General features: G+C 40.2%; 1 protein-coding gene across 1 annotated transcript in view; it reads left to right on the top strand.

The window, feature by feature from the left end:
• The first annotated feature begins 2,830 nt into the window (after positions 1-2,830).
• NFATC3 (nuclear factor of activated T cells 3) overlaps positions 2,831-22,165 on the top strand; it is a 56,464-nt gene continuing 37,129 nt past the window's right edge. Inside the window, exons 1-3 of the mRNA XM_088135977.1 lie at positions 2,831-3,137; positions 11,483-12,605; positions 21,323-21,485. Of these exons, the coding sequence (XP_087992103.1) occupies positions 3,014-3,137; positions 11,483-12,605; positions 21,323-21,485 (1,410 nt within the window). The 5' untranslated portion in view covers positions 2,831-3,013. The remainder of the gene's footprint in view (positions 3,138-11,482; positions 12,606-21,322; positions 21,486-22,165) is intronic.

Here is a 22,165-nt window from a genome sequence, read left to right as displayed (position 1 = left end):
TTCGGGTTTACGCTTAGCCTCTTCTCCATTGATAAAATCGCTTTCACGAGCGCGGCAAAGCAACTCCAGAGCGCGAGACGCGCCTGCCCGGCAGGGAGGCGCGCGCTCGCGCCACGTGACGCGCAGGGCCCGCCCCTCCCACCGCGCTGCTTTCTCGTTCGGGGCGGAAAGGGTCCAGCCCTGTTGACGTCATCGGACAAACAAGCCTCTCGGTCGGGTGAGGAGTCCGGGCCGCTGGGCGGGGCTTAAGCCAGGGCCGCGGAGGACAAATGACGGGGCGTGACGTTGCCGGGAGGCGTGGCTCTGGCTGGTTTGTAAGTTACAGTATCAGATGGAGCCGCCGGTAGGTGACTCCTGCTAACCAAGAGGCTAGGTGGTACGGAGAACGTCTAAACTTCCGGCTTCTGATTATTGCACAACTCGGGGGCAGAGATGGGAGAATGAATAGGAATCAGTATCAGCTACTTCACTCAAGAACTGGTTTAGAGCAATGTTTCTCAACCTCAGCAACTTTAAGATGCGTGGGCTTCAACTCCCAGAATTCCCCAGCCTACTGGGAGTTGAAGTCCACGCACCTTAAAGTTGCTGAGGTTGAGAAACCCTGGTTTAGAGGCTGCACAGTTCACACCTCTCTGCAAAATGAAGCCTGAGAAACACTTTCCTTTAATAAATATGCCTCTCAAACGGTAGTAGGCTAAGTAAGACACTTGGGAGGAGGCCCTGTGTCATTTTAAAATATTTAAATTCAATCTAAAATGTAAACATATTCCATTTACAGTATCGATCTCTTGCCCTTCTTGTCAGACCTTTATTGGAAATTCAGAGTGCAGGGCAGTTGCTCCTTATCGACTGATTTAGGTACTCCACCTTGTTCCACCCAGTTGCCAGTAAAGTCTGCCAGAACTGCGAAGAGAAGCTTGCCCCGTGCGCTGGGTGTGGCTGGAATCTAACTACTAGTGCGAAGAAGTTTCAGGATGTTTGCACAACCAGTAGCAACTCTGTCTTGAATGGCTGCTACTAATAACGGGATGGTCTCATGTGAATGGTATGCTCTCCACGTTGTTGCTGCTGCTGCTATTGTTGTTATTTCAAATTTGCTACAGCCGCCCACTCTGTAGATGCAGGGCGGCTTGCAGAATCCCAAAGCAATCAAAATAGTTAAAAAACAACAACCACATCCAACACAGACAGCCCTGGACTAAAGCAACTATTACCGAGTTGTAACAGAGAATCCCTTCCACCCTTTCCTGCAGCCTCCTGGCTCTATGTGTGATTTGGTAATGCAGAATTAGGCCTCGGAGTCCCAGGACATAACGTATGTGTCTTCAATGTATTCCGAAGTGGCAGGACTCCCTTGTTCATTGCTTGCAACTGACAGATGGAGTCAGTTTGGGGTAGTGGGGAAGGGCTGGACTAGCAGGGGGGAGATCCAGGGACTGCCCCCCCCCCCCCCCCCGTTTAGCCACCAAAGCTCCCCGGGGACTTAGGGCCAGACCTTCTCTCTCAGCCCAACCTAGTTCACTGGATTGTTCTTGCGCGGAAAAGGCTGTGTTCCCTGCCTTGAGATCCTGACCTTCGACCAACTGCCCTTTGCAAACTGAGTCTTGGGGTCCCCAACAGGGAGCCCTCCAGATCTGTTGGACTACCATTCCCATCCATCCAGACATGACAGACTACTAGCACCAGTCAGGCTGGAGTTGGACAGGTTCTTTTCTTTTCTCTTTTCTTTGGTGTTGAAGAAAGAAGGAATTTCTGCAACTCCCTTGCATCTCTCTCTCTCTCTCTCTGAGGGATGGTTCTGTTGCTTTTACACACTTTGTGCAAAAAATCCACATAAAATCAAAAAGGCTCTGTCGGGTTTTGGCTTTCTCTCCATGCCCCGGTTTTGTTTGCCGGGACGTTGACTTCAACACCCATGCCCCCTGCGAAAGAGAGAAAAAATAATGAGATTAAAGGCAGTCAAATAAGTTGCAGCCTTCCATTTTTAAGCCAAGCTCAGACAGCCATTTGTCCGACATGAAAATCTCTGCCGCGGGAGGAGGGTTGGACTAGATGACCTCTCAGGCCCCTTTGATTCTGTGACCTGCTGACCCTCTTGGGTTCTGATTGTGTGAATGAGCCGCTGCATGGGCAAAGCGATAGGTTTCAAATCCTTCCCCTAGGGTTATGCTGCATTGTTGAAAGCCGGGCCACCGACTTACAGGCATCCGGGTGATGGGTGTTGGGAGTCCATTGCAAAGCGCTGAGTCCCGTTTAGAAAAAAGCCGAGGGCTGGGAGAACAGAGCAAGCAGCCGAGGGTAGTGGGGGAGGAGGGTTGGGGGGGCATAACCGGGGGCTTTGATAGTGTAGCAGAAGAGCTCTATTCGTCTAGGGCAGTGTTTCTCAAACTTGGCAACTTTAAGATGGGTGGACTTCAACTCCCAGAAGTCCCCAGCCAGCCATGGCTGGCTGGGGACTTCTGGGAGTTGAAGTCCACCCATCTTAAAGTTCCCAAGTTTGAGAAACACTGGTGTAGGGGGGCACCCGGGAGCACCTTTCCGACGGACGCACTGACCATCATGAGAGAGAACCGGAGATGTGGCCACACGCCCGCCCCCGTGCGTGGCACTCCTTTGCACCCCTCTTCCCCCTCGGCCCCGCTGCGACCGCCCCCCAGAGCGGACCGAAGCGAGAGCCCCGCGCTGCGTTTGAGAACCGGAGGTGCGGGCTGCCCCGCCGCGCTTGGAGGCCCCCTTCCCCGCGGGCCTGCGAATCAGCGGCCGAGCGGCTGCTAACGGGCTGGGGGCGGGGTCTACGCGCCCCTCCCCCGGCGGGTGAGTGACAGGCGGGCGCTGAGGAGCGGAGAGGACGTCGAGCGGCCGCCGAGCGCCCCCCGCGCGTGCGACGAGGCGGCCCTGACGGGGCAGCGCGGCCCGCCCGTTCCCTCTCGCTCGGTCTGCCGGCACGACGACGACCACGACGACCACGACGGCGGCGGCGGCGGCGGGGTCCGGGCACCTCACCCGCCCCCCGATGACTGCGGCAAACGGCGGCGGCGCCCACGACGACTTCGACTTCAGGCTCATCTTCGGGGAGGAGGAGGGCGACGGCGGGCACGAGCCGCCTGGGCCTGCCGCCGCCGCCGCCTCAGCAGCAGGTGCGTCCATCCGGGCAGGCCAGGGCGGCGGGGGGGGGGGGAGGGAGAGGGGGATCGCTGAGGGGACCCCAGCTCCCATGCTCTGCAGCCGGGCTGGGGGCGGACGGATCGGGCGCCTCCCGATCGTTGCTGCCTGGCGCGCACCGCGGAGGCGCGTTCAGACGTGCAAGCGGCTTGCGCGCGTCTGGCTGGGAGGAGAAGCGGGCTTCGGGGCACCCCGGGCCCGCCGTGCGCCCTCTGGCTCTCCCGGAGCGGCTGCCGGCCGGGGCCGTATGGCTGCGAGGTCCTCTCGTAGAGGGTTTGCAAGAGGAGCGGCCCCTGGACGGATCCGTGGCCGCGGAGCCCATCGCGGGGGGCGGTCGCGCCCTGCTTTGGGTTTGCAGAGCGCCGTCCGGAGCCCCGTGGGGCTGCAGGGTCGCTTGCCACCCGTTCGTGGTCGGGCGACAGCCCCCGTTGAACTTTATACCCTGGTTCAGGAGCTGGAGCGCGCCTTCCCCCTCCGCCGCTGCTCTGGGGTGGCTTGGCTTTATTTTAATTCCCTTTCCCCCATTAGAGAGCAGGGAACGAGGCTCGTTTCTAACGTGCCTCGAGAATCCGATGGACTTCCCAGGTAGGCTTGTGGGTGGTTTGGGGCTTGGTCGGAGAGGGTTAATGTATAAAAAAGCAAATAAACGAGGCTTATTGCTAATACGCCTCGAGGATCCATCCGATGGACTTTCCAAACTGACTTCTGGATGGTTTGGGACTCAGTCAGGGAAGGTTAACGTTTTGATCGGATGATGTGCCACATCAAGGCATTGCCGGCTCTTAGTGACCACAAAGAGAGATGTTCTCCATGATTTAGAACGATTTAGAGTTTTTGGGGAGAGAAAATGTACCCTTTCTGGGGTTCAGAAGAGATGCCTGGGCCCTCACAGATAATAAGGGTGTTACTGTTTTATTGAACCTACTGAATTGCCTTAAACCAGGGTGCTGGTTCATCTGGCCTGGTATTGTTACGGATAACTGGGAAGGGGCGGCTCAGGGTTTTTCCCAGTCTTGACACTGGAGATCCTCTTAATTATCAGGGATTGAATTTAGCATCAAAACAAATCTTCTTAGTATTGGTGGGAGGATTCTACCTTATTTAAGGCATTTGGGCCAACAACCTGAACTTGAAAAAGATGACTAGAATAGACTGGATAAAGACAAACTCTGATTCTTTTTAGTTGCAAGTTGTCTCCACTGTGTTCACATATGCAGAATCTGGTGTAATAAATTACTAAGGCTTTGGTAATAGAAAAAAATAAATCTCTTTATGTCAGGCTTGGCACCTGGTGATTTCATGAACACCAGACAGTTTTCTTGGCAACAGAAAGGAAGCGGTAGCAGATTTCAAATGATTTACCTAGACTATCAAGCAAGATTTTAATTGGAGATCCTGCAGCTGGCTTTTCTCTGAGCAGTTGGTGCTTGTGTGAAGTAATATCAAATTGTACTGCAATATTGTCATTAGAAACCTCAAAACCAGATGTCTGTTGGCTTTGGAATACGGTGGATGAATGATGTGAACTGCTGGAAACTCACTTGGTAGGGATGGCTCTGGTTTTTGGAAGCATTTTATTGTAGATAATGGAAGTGGGTTCCTGGTGTATTTGTGTGTGTGTGTGGTCTTGGCAGCTCTAAACAAGTAAAGACTGGACTTAACAGAGAGCAGGAGAGGTCTGTCTGAAACATGGCCAGTCTCCTTTTTCAAGGCTTAAGGTGGCATTCAAAAATAAGCGATTAAAAAACTATATACGAAATCAAAGATTTTTTTTAAAAAAAAACTTGTGTTATTAAGGAAAAAAAGAAAACAAAAGCCTGAAGACACTATGCAAAGCTAAATGCCTCGTCTGTGCTTTGTGGAAATGTACAGGTATGTGGTAATTTATTGCCTTGCTGTGAAGTACAGAAGTGTGCAAGAGTCTTGGAGAGCAGGGGATAGATATCTGCAAATTGAATCAGCTGTCCAAAGAATCTGGTATTACATCTGTTCTCTCTGCCCATCTCAGTAGATGGGAAGTGGCCTATCAGGGATGCAGAAACCTTGAAATGCTTCAAAAAAACAGCAGCAACATAATTTCAGTAGCACCACATGCCTGTTAATTATAGTAAAGATCTACCTTGTACTAAAGAAAACAAACAAACAAAAGTATATGAAAAAACTTGGGACTGACATTATTTTGCTGGGAACCTCCCTGCAGATTTACAGTGAGGCAGATTTATTTTTAGAGAATGGCTTAGTGTAAAATGTAAAACGGCCTTGTGTTTTATAAGCAATTTTTGACAAGTCCCTGTGTTAGTTACTGTGCTATAAGTAATATTCTTTCTGCTAAACATAGTAATACTGAAAAATGTTTCTAGCATTAAAAACTAATTCAGGACAAAAAGAAAATGGTTGTATGCATCTGTTGCAGAAACTTTGATTTAAATGTCTGCATTTTTCTTGACCACCTAATACCTGAAAAAACTCTTGATAAAGATGATAGAACTGACCTTTATTTGTGTGTTTTATATGCACATTGATTTGTTTCTAAAGAAGGAAATAATGTCTTTAATAGGTTTTGAGATTTTCTGACATACATAACCATAGCGTCCTTAAAACACAACAAATATGCCGTGAAATACTACAAAAAGCAAACATTAAGGCAAAAGAAGTAAGGCTTTTATTGAAGATAGAAAACAAATAATGTAACGATACTTTTTGGAAAGAAAGTACTTTCTGATTAAAAAAAACCCTGATCAATTGTTCAGTAGGGTTCTGAGCAAAGTCAAATAGCTGCAGTTTGAGAATATCAGTTCAGCCATGCTTGAATGATGTAGCAGTAGTGGCATCTGGGTTTTTATTGCCAATCAGACTGTTTTACCTCTATATAAATTAAAGTAAAATATATTTCATTTATGCACATTTCTCAAGACCTTTAAATATTTCTTTGCCTGTATTAGTAACATTTGTCAGAATACTTTTCTGAATGGTTTAGTTGTTTGTTACATAGGTCTGATGTATTTTACATCTTGCTGTATAACTATGTAGTTTCTTGCTTGGCAAATGTACATTTATTTCTAATTTAGTACATATGGTCAACATTCCTTCCTTGGCAGATACTGTATACATAATGTCCTCCTTCAAGGAGTGATATTGAAACCACCTTTTAATTCCTGTGTTATATATTTGCGCCAGTTACTGCAGGCGTCTGCTGAAAATAGCTTGATACATAACTATGGTTAGTGATGTGATTGCCCCATCTTCTTCACGCTTGCACTATTTCGTAATATTCCCTAGCATTTTTAAAGAGTTTAAGAGGTGGTGTGCCCCCCTGCTACTCATGTAGCAATGTTTTTCTCATCAAATTTTGCCTTGTTTTGTTAGCTTAATTTTACTTACTTTTTTCAAATTTTATACTTTCTCTCAGTATTCTAGAATGTACCTGCTGAATGTGTGGACAGGAAGTGTGCATTGGAAAGGAACTTGTGGGAATAGCAAAGTTAAGATGTATCTGGATGGAAGTCATTACAGAAAACTGTACTGTTTTGGTACTCATAGGTTCCAAAATAACTAACAATCAGAAGAACTCTAGCAGTTGGTAATTCTATTTCCAGCCCAGACTGGCTGTCAAAGGGACACAAAATTAAATTTACACAAAATTACAATTGAATTAGAGACATACTGAGGAAGGAATGTCTTACGATTCCTGGGTGCCATAGCCAGGATTCCAGATTCCATCCTTCAGATAAAAAGGCATGAATAAATTACCTACAGTAACATTATAAGCCACAGAAGAAGTATCAGCCCAGAGTCACTTTGTGTGAGATATAAATGTGACAAATTAAATAAATAAATAATAAATAAATAAATCTACAGTATTTTAGCCACTGTGATCACACTGATAAGTACATGCTGGGACTGCCAAGCTGTGTTAGTTTGTTCTTGCTAAATATATGTTCTTAATATATATATATATATATATATATATATATATATATATATATAAATATAAATATTAATATATTAAGATGTTTTGCAAAATTCAAGCTGTAATTTGTGGTAGTGCAACACGTGTTTTTAATAGTTCCATGAGGGTTGTGGCAGTTTTACTACAGCAAAAAAGGGGTTGAAAAGCTTGGCAGTGTACAGTATTGTTGAGTCTACGTACTGGCATTACAAGTTTTTCCTAGTGCAAACTATTTGACTTGAAATGACTCTCACAGAATTGGTCCTAACACTAGTCTTGGCTGCAGATGTATTATTATTTGCTTGATGTTTTGTCTGTAAGTCTTTTGCATTTATGTCCAAATGACAATTTAAGAGAACTGACACAAGTACATCAACTCATTTTAAGTGTTGTTATATAAAGCTTCTTGGAGTTCTGAAAGCATGGAAGATTTCTCATGCTTTCTTAAATCAAAAGAAGCAACAAATCTGCAGTAATTGCTGTCAAAACAATTTGCAATTTAATATGTGAATGAAATAGCATATTCAGTTAGCTTGGCAAAATACAGTATCTGTAACTGAAGCATCAAAGGGATCTCTCATTTAGAATGGAGTAGGAGCCATGTTGTAAATGATTCCAGTATTCAGTGTATTATTGCTCCCCCTTAGATAATTTCAGTTGAGAGGAGAAAAAATAGCTTCTACTGTATTTGATTTAAATTACTTTCTTCTTATAGGTATCAAATTTGGTTCTAGATGGAGCTGTGCTGCCATTATGAGTTTTTAAAAGCCTTTTACTGTGCACAGCAGAAGTACCACTGAATGAATATTAGTTTTTTATTTCTTCTTTGTCTCTCTATGGCATACAGTGAAATATGAAGTATTTGTAGTTCTAAGAACAAAATTCTGTTGGTGCTAATTTAGGCAGAAACTAGGTGGAGTGTCTTACTGTTAGAATTCACATTCACAAATTGCCACATTTTAAATATTTTCTGGAAATTTCTGAAATGTGGTAGCTTTTTGCATGACTGTGAGCAGAATGGAGATTATTAATAAAAACAAATTTAAAATTTAAAATCTTTTGACTTAATGTTTTATTCATAAAGCAGTATTGTTTATTAAATGAAGAAACTGAATTTTCAGCCAAGCCAGTTTAACCAACTTAAAACTTTTTTCCCGGTTTGAATGATTTTCTCCAAAGGATTGATGCCTTCCTCCTGTACCAGCAGAATAAGGTGTTGCTGTTAAAAGTTTGTTTGTTTGCTTGTTTGTTTATTTGTTTATTTACTTACTTACTTTATTTGTATGCCATCCATTCCCTTAGGCTCTGGGCAGCTAACTATCAAAATAATCATACAAAAGAATAGCCCCACAAATTAATGAATAAACCCCCAGATGTAAACAAAAATTACCAGCATTAATAATTATAAACCAGGAAATACAAAGTCATGTGCTTGCTAGACTCCAGTCTTTAGTCACAACATACTCTCCTCCTGTGCTTGATGGAACAATCAGATCTTGACTGTCCTCCTGAAGCTTAGGAAAGAACAAGCAGGGCGGATCTCCAAAAAGAGGGAATTCCAAAATGTGCGGACAGTGGCTGAAAATGCCTGCTCCCAAGGTCCTGTCAGATGACATAAGAATGGGATCTGGAAGTAGTTTGACCCTGTTCGACCTGTTTGGATGGACAAATGAAGGTGGAAGAAGGCAGTCCCTCAAATAACGAGATCTCGAATCATGTAGGGTTGCAAGCAGTGGAGACCACAGTTTCAGTGGTCTCTGAATCCAAATGTTTAAGTGCTTCCCTTCAGCTTATTGGTGTGACTTTCTTTAAAACAGCATCAGCAAACATGTATTTCTTGAATAGATGACCCTTTGCTCTAAATGTTATGATAGCTGGCATTAAGGAAGGATGGTTGCTGGATGCCCATTCAAAGCCATCAATTAAGAATTGATCCTGGTATTTGAGAACATGGGCAAAAGAGGAGCGGGAGATCCTGCTTGATCCATTTTTTATAGGGCCTTTTACTTTAATGTTATTGTTGCTCTATTTCTCTTTTTAAGATTATATCCAGTTCTTTCCAGACTTCAGGAGAATAAGAAATTAAAGTCATTTCTCTGTGCCGTCGGAACAAGCCATTTCGGATGTAGCTCTATGAACAATCCACTAATGTGTTCTGTTAGACCTCTGGGCAAGAATTAATTTGTTTTCCCCTGCTTTCTTCAAAGTAGCTATTGCTAAATTGTTATTGCAGAAGTGCTGTGCAGAATTTACTATGTTATGCATTTCATTTACTACTTTCTTCTACATTTTTCTCCTCTTGGATGCATTTGCATCATTGCCTGTGTGGCAAAGTTGTCTGTTCAGCATATGAGCTTCTTTTGGCAGTTTCAGCTTTTATTGGTATTTATAAATACAGTAGGACTGTGTGATGCCGGGTCTATGATTTCATTAAGGAAGATATTCTCTTCTTCTTTCAGAGTTGTTTGGTGGTTTTTATTGCTCCCTTTTTATATTCACCACAATTAATAATTGGCATTATTCCCATATTTGGCTATTTCACTGTTTATCCCAATTCTGTTTTCTGAAAAGAATGTGGAAAAAGTGATGACAAAAATAATGTTGAGCAAAGACTACAGCAGCAGAGAAAGATTGTTACTATATTTGTTATTAATGTTGCTGATAGGCACAAATATGTGAATTGATCTTGATAAAGGACTTAATTCATGAAACGTGGCATATTCTGCAAAGAACAGCGGTTTGATGCTTATCAGACACTATCACACTATCACATGATAGCGTTTGCTACCATAGACAAGCTTATTCATGATAACCATGGCTTTATGGAAATATTGATGTGAAAATTGAGAAAGTGTCTGAATCCTTTTGAAAATTAGTTTTCTGGAAAAGAGCTCTGGGCTTTAGATGAGAGAAGCTATATGTCTAAATTTCTGAGCAGATGCTAAAGATTTAGTTCTATTTTTCAGCAACCTTCCTGCCTATCACTTTGCAAAGTATGCCATAAATAAACAGGAGTTTTACTTCTCCATACAATACTTCTATCTGTGAGATTATATAAAGCAAAATGTATTTATGAAATTCTTAGCCATTTTATTCATGCCTTTGTAACTGAAGTAACACATTTATTCTAAGGAGTATATGTGCATATTGCCTAATGTAGTCCTTCTGTACCATGGTGCTTTTCAGATATGTTTTGGCCAATAGCTATTGTGGTGTTGACTACATAGAACTTGGCCGTTTTAGCAAAATCTGTGTGTGAGTTACCCAGTGGTGGTGGATCCTACCCTTCTAGGATCAACTTTATATTTTATTAAAAACCTGAGATCCATCAACCACAGCTAGTTAGGGAGTTGGTAAGCTAAGAATAAAACAAAAAACTTGACTATCTATGAACATATGGTTGGCCTATGAATCATGATCAGAACCCAGTGCCTATGTCCTTTTACTCAGTGCAGTTGTGTTTTCCCCTCAAATGTTGAATTTAGTAAAAAATTTTAAAATATCAACTTATTGTCCAAGTTACAAAGTTCAAATCACAATGATTTAGGGGTTTTTGTTGTTAGGATCAGAGTATTTTTACTTCTAGTATTAGGAAGCCTTTATTAAATATATAATCAGTAATACAGTTATGTAATCTATAAAATGGAAGACATGGATCTGTCTCCTTTGTTATCACAGCTATTTTGTATCTCAAGCTGAATTAGCATAACCTCACATCTGGGTATGTAGGTAATCAGTACAATATAATTGTGGCTACATTCATATAAATGAGGAAAGCTTGACACCGTTTTGATACTGGATTAATGCAGATAATTACTGTATAAGGGCTATGCTGTTTGTTTTCCATTTCCAGCATGGAAGATACATTGTAATAAGACATTCTGAATAATATAGAATGTGGAGTCTAATTCACTATGCAGGTGTTCTGCTGTGTGTATGCAGACCTTTAAATAGGTGGGAATGGAAATTTTAGATTTCAGAGATGCCTTTTGTGGAGGATTTTGAATTGGACACATGGCAAGTTAGAGGTGGTCTCATTTACCCCAGATTGTCCTTTCCATTGTCAGGTTTAGTCTTCATGCCAAGTCAGATCACAACCATAGTACTGACTGGTTTTTACAGTGATATTGCTGATGCATGTTCCCTGATTTTTAGCACCTATCCTATATCTGCTAGTTTTTTGTATATATTGCTAGTTTAATGTTTTGAAACATTATTGTTAACACAAAACATTTTATGGGATGCAAATGTTTTGAATAAAAAATTATGTTATAATGCAGAGAAGAAGTGTTCAAGATAAAATGTTTTGAAGGCAGCATGATAGTTATAAAACAATACTTTAATCTCTGTTTTCTTTTTCTTTTTTTTCAGATCTTGAACCTGATGACTGTGCATCTTTATGCATTTTCAGTGTAGACCACTCATCATCGGTAAATCATCCTATTTGTATCCCATGTCATGGATTTCAAACACACCCTTCTCCTTTGTCTTCACCTACTAAATTGCAGAGTCATAAAAGCTATGAAGGAACATGTGAAATACCAGAATCTAAGTACAGTCCACTTGGTGGGCCTAAGCCTTTTGAATGTCCTAGTATTCAAATTACATCTATCTCTCCAAATTGTCATCATGGAATAGAAGCCAGTGAAAATGAATTGCACACAAATGGCCCTCAGAATGAATATATGGAAAGGCCTTCAAGGGACCATTTATATCTTCCTCTTGAGCCATCTTACAGGGAATCATCCCTTAGCCCAAGTCCTGCCAGCAGCATTTCCTCTCGGAGCTGGTTCTCAGATGCCTCGTCTTGTGAGTCAGTCTCTCATATTTATGATGACGTGGATTCAGAACTGAATGAAGCTGCTGCTCGATTTACCCTTGGGTCACCTTTGGCATCTCCTGGAGGTTCTCCAAGAGGCTGTCCAGTTGATGATCCTTGGCAACAATCATATGGATTTGGGCATGCCTTGTCACCAAGACAATCTCCTTGTCATTCTCCTAGGACTAGTATCACAGATGAAAATTGGCTTAGCCCAAGACCAACCTCAAGGCCATCATCAAGGCCTACGTCACCATGTGGGAAGCGCCGACATTCTAGTGCTGAAATCTGTTACATTGGTTCACTTTCTCCTCATCATTCTCCTGCTCCATCACCAGGACATTCTCCTAGGGGAAGTATTACAGAAGATACATGGTTAAATTCTTCTCTCCATGGTCTGACTCCAGGCCTTTCAGCTTTTCAGTGTTGTGGAGATACTGACATCCCTCTTAAAACAAGGAAGACCTCTGAGGATCAAACTGCAATTATATCTGGAAAAGTAGAACTTTGTTCTGAAGAACAGGGCAATCTATCACCATCCCTTGAAACTGCAATAGATGATAGCTCTGTATCCCAGCATATGTTAAAAAAAGATTTGCCTGGTGACCAATTTCTTTCTGTTCCTTCACATTTTACCTGGAGTAAACCAAAGCCTGGCCATACTCCTTTATTTCGGTAAGTAGATTAAAGATAATGAAATTAGACTTTCTGTCTTTTGCCTTTCTGTTGATACACAGTGTGGTGGGTATTCACATATTGACTCAATGCCATGTTATATTCTGAAAGTATTCTACTGTAATCAGATCTTGTAATGCCGTATCAATATTGAAAAATCTTTCAGATTACTGCTGAATGGGCTGTAGTTTTTCATTATACTCAGCAGAGGCTAGAAAGCATAGGGATATACCCTTGGGTAAATCATGGCTAGGGGTTAAATGAATGATTTGTCGGTTTCCTTCTGCATGGCTATAAATATTTAAAAGGCTAAAATAATTTACAAGATGGTTTTGTACTTTCCTCACAAGGTATTTTCCAGAAACATTAGAATGCAGTTCCTACAATCCCCAAGCAGCCTGGTTATTCATCTGAATGTACTCATGCATGGGAAGCTTTCAGATATCTAACTTTAGCACTCTAAAACAAACCAAGAACCTTTAAATTATAAGAATTTGTGACCAAGATGGTCACGGGTCTTTCTGTCATTTAGTAAAACTTTTGTCACTTGCAGTGGGCTAAGCAAATAGTGTGTGTGTTTGTGTGTGTGTGTGTGTATGTGTATGCGTATAATTTAGACCTATTTTATTGTACGTATATTTTTATTATTTTGGATTTAATCCAGGCATATGTATGTTTAATACACACTTGCAATATTTTAAAAATTAATAGTTACGTTGATTGATTGCTTATGTGCCATGAAGTCAACGTCGACTCTTAGTGACTACATAGATAGATTTTCTCCAGGAATTTTCTAGTTGCATTACTCTTATTCATATAAGGTCTTAAGTGTGAAATAGGATAAGTAGCCATTTGATCTTAAATAAGATTAAATGTGCTTGCTAATTCTCTCTAGGATAAGCTGGGTTAGTGACCCCCATCTCAAAATAGTATATGAAAGCTTCTTAGAAATCTGACTCTTTGTTTGAATCTCTCTGGAGTGAGAATGCATTAAGACAGATAGGTTAACTGATGATGCTCAGCATGCTGATTAATATTTTCTAACTTGTAATAATTAGCAGGCAAAGGCAATAATTGTTGAGTGTTGTGTTTTAGCTTTGCTTATCAGTTTTTTCTTCTTGCAAGGTTCTGTATTTGTATGCTGGTGTGGTGGGAGGGAATATAGTTAGCTGCATGAACGCCATTCCTCAGGTAATTGGTTTCTCTTCCTTGGAAAAGATTAAATGTATTTTTTTTTTTTATCCGCACTCAATTGTTACCGATTCTGCGATGACTGCCTGGACGAGTCCCTGCAGTTTTCAAGGCAAGGTGTTTCGGAAGTGATTTGCCATTGCCTCCTTCCTAGAGCAGAGCCCAGCTGGCGAGCGCAGGAGGCGGGGTTTCTGTTGCTTCGTGCCTTTTTCGGGCGTGCGCAGCTTCTGTGCTACCGGCAACTGCTCCCGTCTCCTTTTGGAAGGTGCCGCCAGCATTTTTTCCTCCTACCGGGGTGAGAGTCCCCATTTATCTACTCACATGAGTTTTCAAGCTGCTGGGTTGACAGGAGCTGGGGAGGAAGCAGGAGCTCACTCTGCTGTGCAGAGCTGAGCTCGAACCGCTGAAGTGTCGACCATTTCTGGCTGGCAACTTTCAGCGTCATTAAGCCACTGCGCCACCGCGTCCTTTAAATGTATTATATTTTAATAAAAGATGCAATTAGAGTTATACTGTTGTCATACTGAAGGCCAGAAAGCATTTCCAGTGCTGCTTGTTCTTTTTTTAATCTAGGAACTCAGTTTCATAGAACAAATTGAGGTTTACAATTTTATTGCTCACTTTCAGAACTTAAAACCCCATTCGTTCATATATTCCTCCATATCTTCACAACCATTTGTGGCATAAAACTGTATTACTAAAAATATGTTAGTGTTAATATAGTGATACATGGTTGACCTACACTAAACATACTGTGAACGTACTCTTACCCTATTACCTCTATTCAATTGCTTGTTTCATTGGTATCAAGTATTGGGCACATAATTAAGAAGGGATATTTGGAACAGATCAGCGTCTCTTTTAATGATTATATGTTTATGCTGTGTTTAAACACAGTCTTCAGAAATGCATCAGAAAGTAAGAAAATAAGTTGGAAAAAAATAAACATCAGAACAATTTTGTGGAATTCCTATGGGTAAGTTATTCAGCCTTAAAAATAAAAATACTGTTATCAACATAATAGTGGAATAATTTTCAATATAATTTACAAGAAAGTTGTAAAGAGACATTAAGATCCATTTAGGCCATAGCTAAGAGAAGGAAAATCTTTCAGTGTCCCACTGTCAGTGAAAAAATTGAAGGTGAAAAGAGGTTGGTTTTTGCAGCAAGAATCTGGTATCTGAAACATACCTTCAAACTGAAGTACCTAAAAGGAATAAGGTTTTAAAATGGCCTTCACAGTTCTTGAACTTGAATGTAATTGAAAGTCTCTGGGGAGATCTCAAACATGCAGATAGACCTAAGAGTATTTCTGGGCTAGAACATTTCTGCAAGAAAGAGTGGGGAAAAAAATAAAAGAAAAACAAGAATAGAAGGGTACTTAGGTGGTTACAGGAAATATTTGGAAACTATTATTTCTGAGAAAGGAGGTGTTACAAAGTGCTGACTGAAAGGGTGTCCAAACTTTTACAAGTGCCATATTTTGTGTGCCATAGAGACTATTTCTTATTTTGAACCTGTAAACAACTATACATAAATAGTATGCATTCAAAGTTGCTAAAATATATCATGTTTTACCTGTACATACAGAGGCTGTGGAAACTTTACTCAGGGGTTCCTTGAAACATACAATTTAACCAGATGGGCTTCAAGCTTGCATACTGCTGTAATTGGGGTTGTTAAATGCTGCATGTATAAAAGAAATATTAAAAGCAAGGATAGTGCAGAAACTTTGCATTGGTCTCTTCACAGATGTTGTTGGAGGGGTTTTCTTTTTGGTTTTTTTTCAAGATAGATTTTTTTCTTTTTTTGTCTTTTCCTCCTCTAGTTTCTGTTCACATAAATAGCTCCTTATTTTTGTTTCATGCTTGTCCTAACTACCCTTGTTTTGCTTGCTTTTCTCCTCCATTTTACTGTTGTTACTGTACAGCCATGTTTCCCAACCTCAGCAACTTTAAGAAGTGTGGACTTCAGCTCCCAGAATTCCGCAGTCCACACATCTTAAAGTTGCCAAGGTTGGGAAACACTGATGTACATGATCAGAGAAGTTGAATTCAGGCTGTGGTGATTACATAGTTGTGAAGACTAGGGACTGAGAATCTGTACCCTTGAGATATTAAAGCCTCTCTTGAGTTGATCTTAACTCCTGGTGACTACATGAAATTTTCTTGGCAACAATATGAAAATGATTTGCCATTGTTTTCCTTTTTATCTTTCTGTGCTTTCTGATCTTTATCTTTCTGTGCTTTTCCTTCCACTTCTTTCCTCCAACTCCAGGTAACCTTTTTGTCTCCTAAATTCTTTGGACCAAATTAATCTTTGCTGTACATTCTGTACATTTCATTCTGTAATGTCCCTTATTCTTCATCTTGCATATGTGGATTTATAATCCTTGTATATGTTCTGTATCCAAAACATACCTAGGAATCTTACCAGGAATGTAACTGGAACCTATATTTATATATTTATATATTTATTGGCTTTTACTTGCTGCAGTAAAAAAGATTTATGGTGGTTTACAGTACATCCATAAGAGAATACATTAAAATATCCATGGTACAAATCAAGCAAAAGTACCAAAAAACCCTCCAATCTAAACAACTCCACAGTACCCAAAACTTAAACCAGTAACCAATATTGTCACTTCATACATCCAGTCCAAAGGCTCTCTGAAATAGTTGGTTTCCAATAGCTTATGGAAAGCTAGTTTAGGAGCTGATTAAATTTTCTGGGGTGCATTCCAGAGTGCAAGAGCATCAACAGAAAAACAACTGTGGCCCTCCATTCCCCTTAGTTCAGTTTCCTTTAGGTCTCTGGCCATGAGTGGGTTCTTCTGGGAAATGTGAGTTGGGTGTTGAAATCAGTTGGGGAAGATGGACCGTACTCCAGTTCCATGCCATGTAGAATTTAAAGGTAAGAAACAGCACTTTGAACAAAAGCCTGTTGCAGTGCCTGCCTGTGGAACAATATCCCTCCTGATATCTGGATGTCTCAACCCTTTGGCCTTTTGCAAGGCATCAGAAATTAAAGAGAATGTGCAAATTACCAAACCATGGTTCTTATTCTCTGGAAAATTTTGTTCCCAGAAAATGTTCTGGCCCACATTTTTGAACAGTTGTGGTTTCAACACAGGCCCAGTGTGGGGTTAATTGCAAAGGTGTTGGATTATGAGCAAAGAGACCCAGGTTCAAGTCCACCCTCGGCCGTGGAAAGGCACTGGGTGGCTTTGGGGTAATGTCTCTCTTTCTCAGCACAACTTTCCTCACTGAATGGTCATTGTGGGGAAAAGTAGGAAAGAGAAAATAACTAGAGGGCATCAATTTTGGGAGAGCTGTGTTAAATCACAAGAGGAAGTAAGTTCATCTTAATGAAAGTATAAGACTTAACATGGTGGAGAGAATTCCAGAATTGAGTTGTTACAAAAGAAGCAATCTTATCTGAAGCTACCACTTGCCTCATCTCTAACAGAAGGTGTGCAAAACTAGATGGGTTTAGAGATGAAAATCAGCAGTTTCAGTTGTTCTCAAACACAGTGATGGATTTGCAGCCTAAAATATTCTATAGAACTGAGCAGTTACCCTTAGACTTGAAAGTGTCCATAGGTTTTGCATTCAAAATAGTAGTGCATGCAGACTCTACGTTGTGTCTTTCTTACATGCATTCTCTTTGAACCCGGTGGTGGAATCTTGGAAGTGTCTGTGCACATGTGACATTTTATTTGTATTTGTTCTGAATGTTGGAGGATATATAATGCTCCCTTAGGATTCTGTTAAACATGCACTGACTTTGCTGATAACCAAACTATGGTTAGCATATTCTTGGTTTACTCCATTAACCCAGTTTTGGAGTTTCACATAATACAGACCTATAACCATAAGGCCAGGTTCACACAATAGGCTAAGCCCCCCCCCCCCCCCAAAGTGAAAACTAATCAACTTAGTGTGTTACTCCTCTGTCTATTGAGAAGGCTGGTTTCTGGCTCCCTGTAATTTTGTCAAAGTTTTTTCTTTTCTCCTCCCTCCCTCCCTCCCTCCCTAAATATAGAAAGTTCATGAGTGATTTGTCCAGAGAGCATCCTTCTGATGTTCATGATAAAGAAAGGGGAGTATCTCAAGTGATACCTAACAGATGTTCTCCTTTTTTCAGAAGAGTGCAGGGAGTTAACTGTTATTTATTGTTTTTTAAAAAATTAACTGCTCTTTAGTTAAAAAAAAAGACTATGAGAAGATACTCATAGAAGAAAAGTTTGCAGTGTAAAGAACATAACAGAAGAGAAAAAGGATTAGAGGAATCAGGAAAAAACAAACTTGCTCACTAACTACAAAGTTCTTCTATGTATTCTTTCTGTTAAAGGAAGGGTGAAGCTAGTTTCCAGTGGTGTTTCATTTATAGCCCATTCAGGTGAGGCAGAGTTCCTTCTCAAACAAGCCTTTTAAACGGTACTCCAAATTTTGAGTTAGCAATTCAAATATTCCCTGTGTGGTTACAATGGAAAGCTATCAGTAGCTGTGTTTACAGAAAGAAACCTGAACAAAAACTTCATATCTAGATTATTCAGCATTAATGTATATAAATTAGTCGGCTATGCTGAGTAAACATAGCCTTCAAATATATTTGTTGATTAAGGGATAAGTGTTCATATAAGTTGAAGACTTTTAAAGTGCCTAATTATGTGTTAGAAAAATAAACATTTTAAAGCTTACATATATTAAGTTAAACACTTGTACATAGCTATATTTATTTGCCATGTGTATTTTTTAAAATGCAGTTCCTTATTAGTGGCAAACACATTAACGTTCTAAAATTGAGATAAACATTGAATCATTAAGCATTGGCTTCTGATTTTAAAGCCACAATATCTTACATTTTCCTAGATTCCTATGAATCAGGAGTTTCTTATATTTTATCCTGTCTATGTTTCCCAGCTGAATTCTCCTGACTTTTTTGTACCATGGTTCTATCATCTTTGGTCACTGACTTTGTTGGGTGGCACCAAGTTAAAAATATACTGAATGGGTAGTTATGATCAGCTCTTGAAACCTCAAAATATAACTTGGCTAAAGTGTCCAGTATCAATTAAAAATAACCTGGCAAGTATTTGACTCTTTAAAATTGCTCAGTTTCAGAAAAGCTTTAGCAGGATGAAGCATCCTGCTTACTGTTGGTTTTGAGCAGCTGATGCTGTTTAGAACAGCTGTTTTTTTAATGCTGGCAGACTATGGCAAAACAGCCCTGATTTAACAAGCGTAAGAAAGCTTCTTTAGTGTTGACAATAGCATGGCTTGAAGCAAAAAACCCAGTTGATCAAGATTAGAAACTTTGAGTGGGAAAAGTTTAGTGGCTGACTATTCCCCCCCCCCCCCCGCCCCCCAAGGATACTTTGTTGAAGCACAGCAGGCTCTCTGCAATTGTTTTTCAGTACCCTGCTGTGCTTTCGGCCAGCCAGAGCGTAGAGAGTTGCAAATAGCTTGTTTCAGTACTAACCATAACTAACTGAAGTTAAATCTGTCACAGCAAAATTGTACAGTGATGTGCAGGTGTATGTAACTTAATGTTTTTACTTGGCAAAATCAGATCCTTCTTTCAAATGCTGGATTTACTGATTAATTTTAATTTAAATGCTATGCTAATGTTGCTTTTGGACCTATGTATCTTTGATTGGGTGAAATGAATCAGAGTATTTGTACAATCCATTAGCTAGACATCTAAAAGAATCAGTTGAGTAATCTAATGGAAGTTTTGTTTGTTTTGCATAACTTAATATATCAGTTTCAGTTTAATTATCAGTTTTTCAATAGTATAGAAGCCCATCAGTACAGATTTCTCTTAATCTTGAGCACAAGAACTATTAACAATAAAGCCACATGGACGCTATACCTAATGGTTATAATATAGACAGGGTCTTCCCTGTGAAAAGAACTTGGTTACATCATGCTTATTTGCAAATCTACTTTGTACCTCTGTTCTGTCACTTCTATTTATTTGTAAGTTTAGTTTTTATTGACTTCTTTGACCTTTTGTATGTTCCAGTCTCCTTTCTGCTGATGATTCACAGGAAGAAACAGTAGTGAATATTATGTATTACTATTATTAATTCAGCTACTATTTCTGTGGTAGTGCTCTTTTTTCACTAGTTTATAAAGCAGACCATGGATCATCTTTCATATTTCATGCCCCAGCAGCCCAGATGAATATCTCCCCCTTTTTTAAAGATATATTTGAATACCTCCTTGATTTTCCATCTTCTGCAGGTTTGAAAAGGGTGAATGATAGACTAGTCCCCTGATTTGGTAAGAAATCGGTTAGTAATTCTGCTTTTAACCTGGAAAAACTCTCTGGTGATTGTGTTAAGGAGGACAGCACTTAATTTTAGAAGATAAGTTTAAATAAACCAGACAACTATGAAAGCGAGCTGCAGCAGTCTAGGATCTATTGAGGGAAAAGTCGATCTTGTACAGATTCAGTAGATTATTGATAGCCAGTGTCTGCTTATGCTCTGGAAGAACGGTTATACATTCATTAGAGTAGTCTTTCCATTACTTCAGAAACAGGAGTCTTACAAGCTAGTAATAAATATTTTGGAATAATACAGATGTTTTCTCAGCGAAGTGCTCCTCTGTATTTATTGTCCTTGTGATCTGAAATGTTCTTGAATAACGATCGTTCCTGCTAACCATCAAAATTTGAATGCAAACTCTCATTGTTCATGTCACATTGTGTTTAAACAGTTTCTTTAAAAATGGACTTGAAATGTTTATCTGCCATCTTTACTCAGGTTGCGTTAGGCATTCTCTCATGTTATCACAGTACTCTTAAAACCTGCCTTGTTAGCTAATCTTTTTTTTTATTTTTAATATTTATCTTTCCTGCAATAAGAATCCCTGTGTAGCTAGTAATAACCTAGATGTTCCATTACCAGACGTTTTAACCACAATGACAATACTACAGTTCATATTGCATTTTTGTAGAGCAATAGTAAAACTGAGTGAAAGAAATTCCATACATAGCTCGCTTTGGTATGCTCAGCAAAGGGCTTAAATGCTTTTGGAAAGTTGTGCTTTTGCAAGAGATGAGTTAGGTCATATAGTTGGTGTCATGTGTGCAGATAGTGGAAGTTTATGAAATATGTCACACTTTTATAATAGGGTTTTACAGGATGTGTCTCCATGCGTAGGAGATCTGTTAAAGTCTGGGCAAAAAGAAAAAAAGTTGATGGAAATTTTTTCTGTTTTTTTTTTTCCTGGGCCTTCAGATCTGCTTTCTCCTTCCTGGTAATTAGTCTAACATTTGTTAACATAAAATAATTAAAATTGAATTATAATTGAATTAAATTATTTAAAAACAAATTAAAGTAACATTTTTAATGTGGAAAAGACACTCTGTTTTCTTTTTGTTTAAAATGTTTTACACTTTTATTATATTACTATATTTATAGGGTTACCTCCAAAAAAACTTGGAAATTAAAAGGGAGGAAAGAAAAGGATTATATTAATATATATTGAAATATATGCACTTCTTGGTTTTAGCACATCTTCATTGCCGCCTCTAGACTGGCCTTTGCCCACACAATATGGGCAGTGTGAACTGAAAATAGAAGTACAACCAAAAACTCATCACAGAGCACATTATGAAACGGAAGGCAGCAGAGGAGCAGTAAAAGCATCTACTGGTGGACATCCTGTAGTGAAGGTAAGATGCTAATATGTGTCTTTTTGGTGAACCACACTTTCCCTTACTGTAATGGTATGTGGGAATGACCTTGGGAGGCAGGAAGAAGACCCACAGCCTAAGCAACGGGTCTTTCTCCTGTCTCCCAAGGTCTTTCCCACACTCCATTACACCTACATATTCTTGGTTATAATAAAAATAATTGTCTACAAGAATGAATAGCATTTGGATAGAATGGTGTCGGAACTCTGATGAGTTCTGGCTTATTATCCATGAGCAAGTAGGGCTGCTAATTGCTCCTAACTTGCTGTTTCTATTATTGGACAATGACTTTTTTTAGGAACATAGCCAGATCTCCTTGTTTGTTGCTGACCTTAACAAGCCAGTATTGTATCTGAAGACAGGGTTTAAAGTTTACCTACATTTTATGGATTGCTTGGAAATGACAAGAAATTTGGACATAACACTAAGCTGAAGTCATTCTTGTACACACTAGTATACTTGGCTATGAATGAAAACCAAAATTCCTCTTTGTGCACACTCGGTCATTAATGTTTTATGTAGGCATTAGGAGACTTGTAATTGCACGCTCAATCAATGCAAATGGTGGTTGTTTTCAGGAGCAGGTGCACTTTTATTACTGCCATACTTTCCCTTGTGCCAACATGTGATAGAGAAATGGAAAGGTAGTGTGATTATAG

The sequence above is a fragment of the Python bivittatus genome, unplaced genomic scaffold (genome assembly GCF_059951505.1).
Source record: "Python bivittatus isolate LINGU-HERP-01145 unplaced genomic scaffold, Pbiv_v1 ctg000190_np1212, whole genome shotgun sequence".
Taxonomy (NCBI): Eukaryota; Metazoa; Chordata; class Lepidosauria; order Squamata; family Pythonidae; genus Python; species Python bivittatus.
This window is presented reverse-complemented; position numbering and strand designations above follow the sequence as displayed.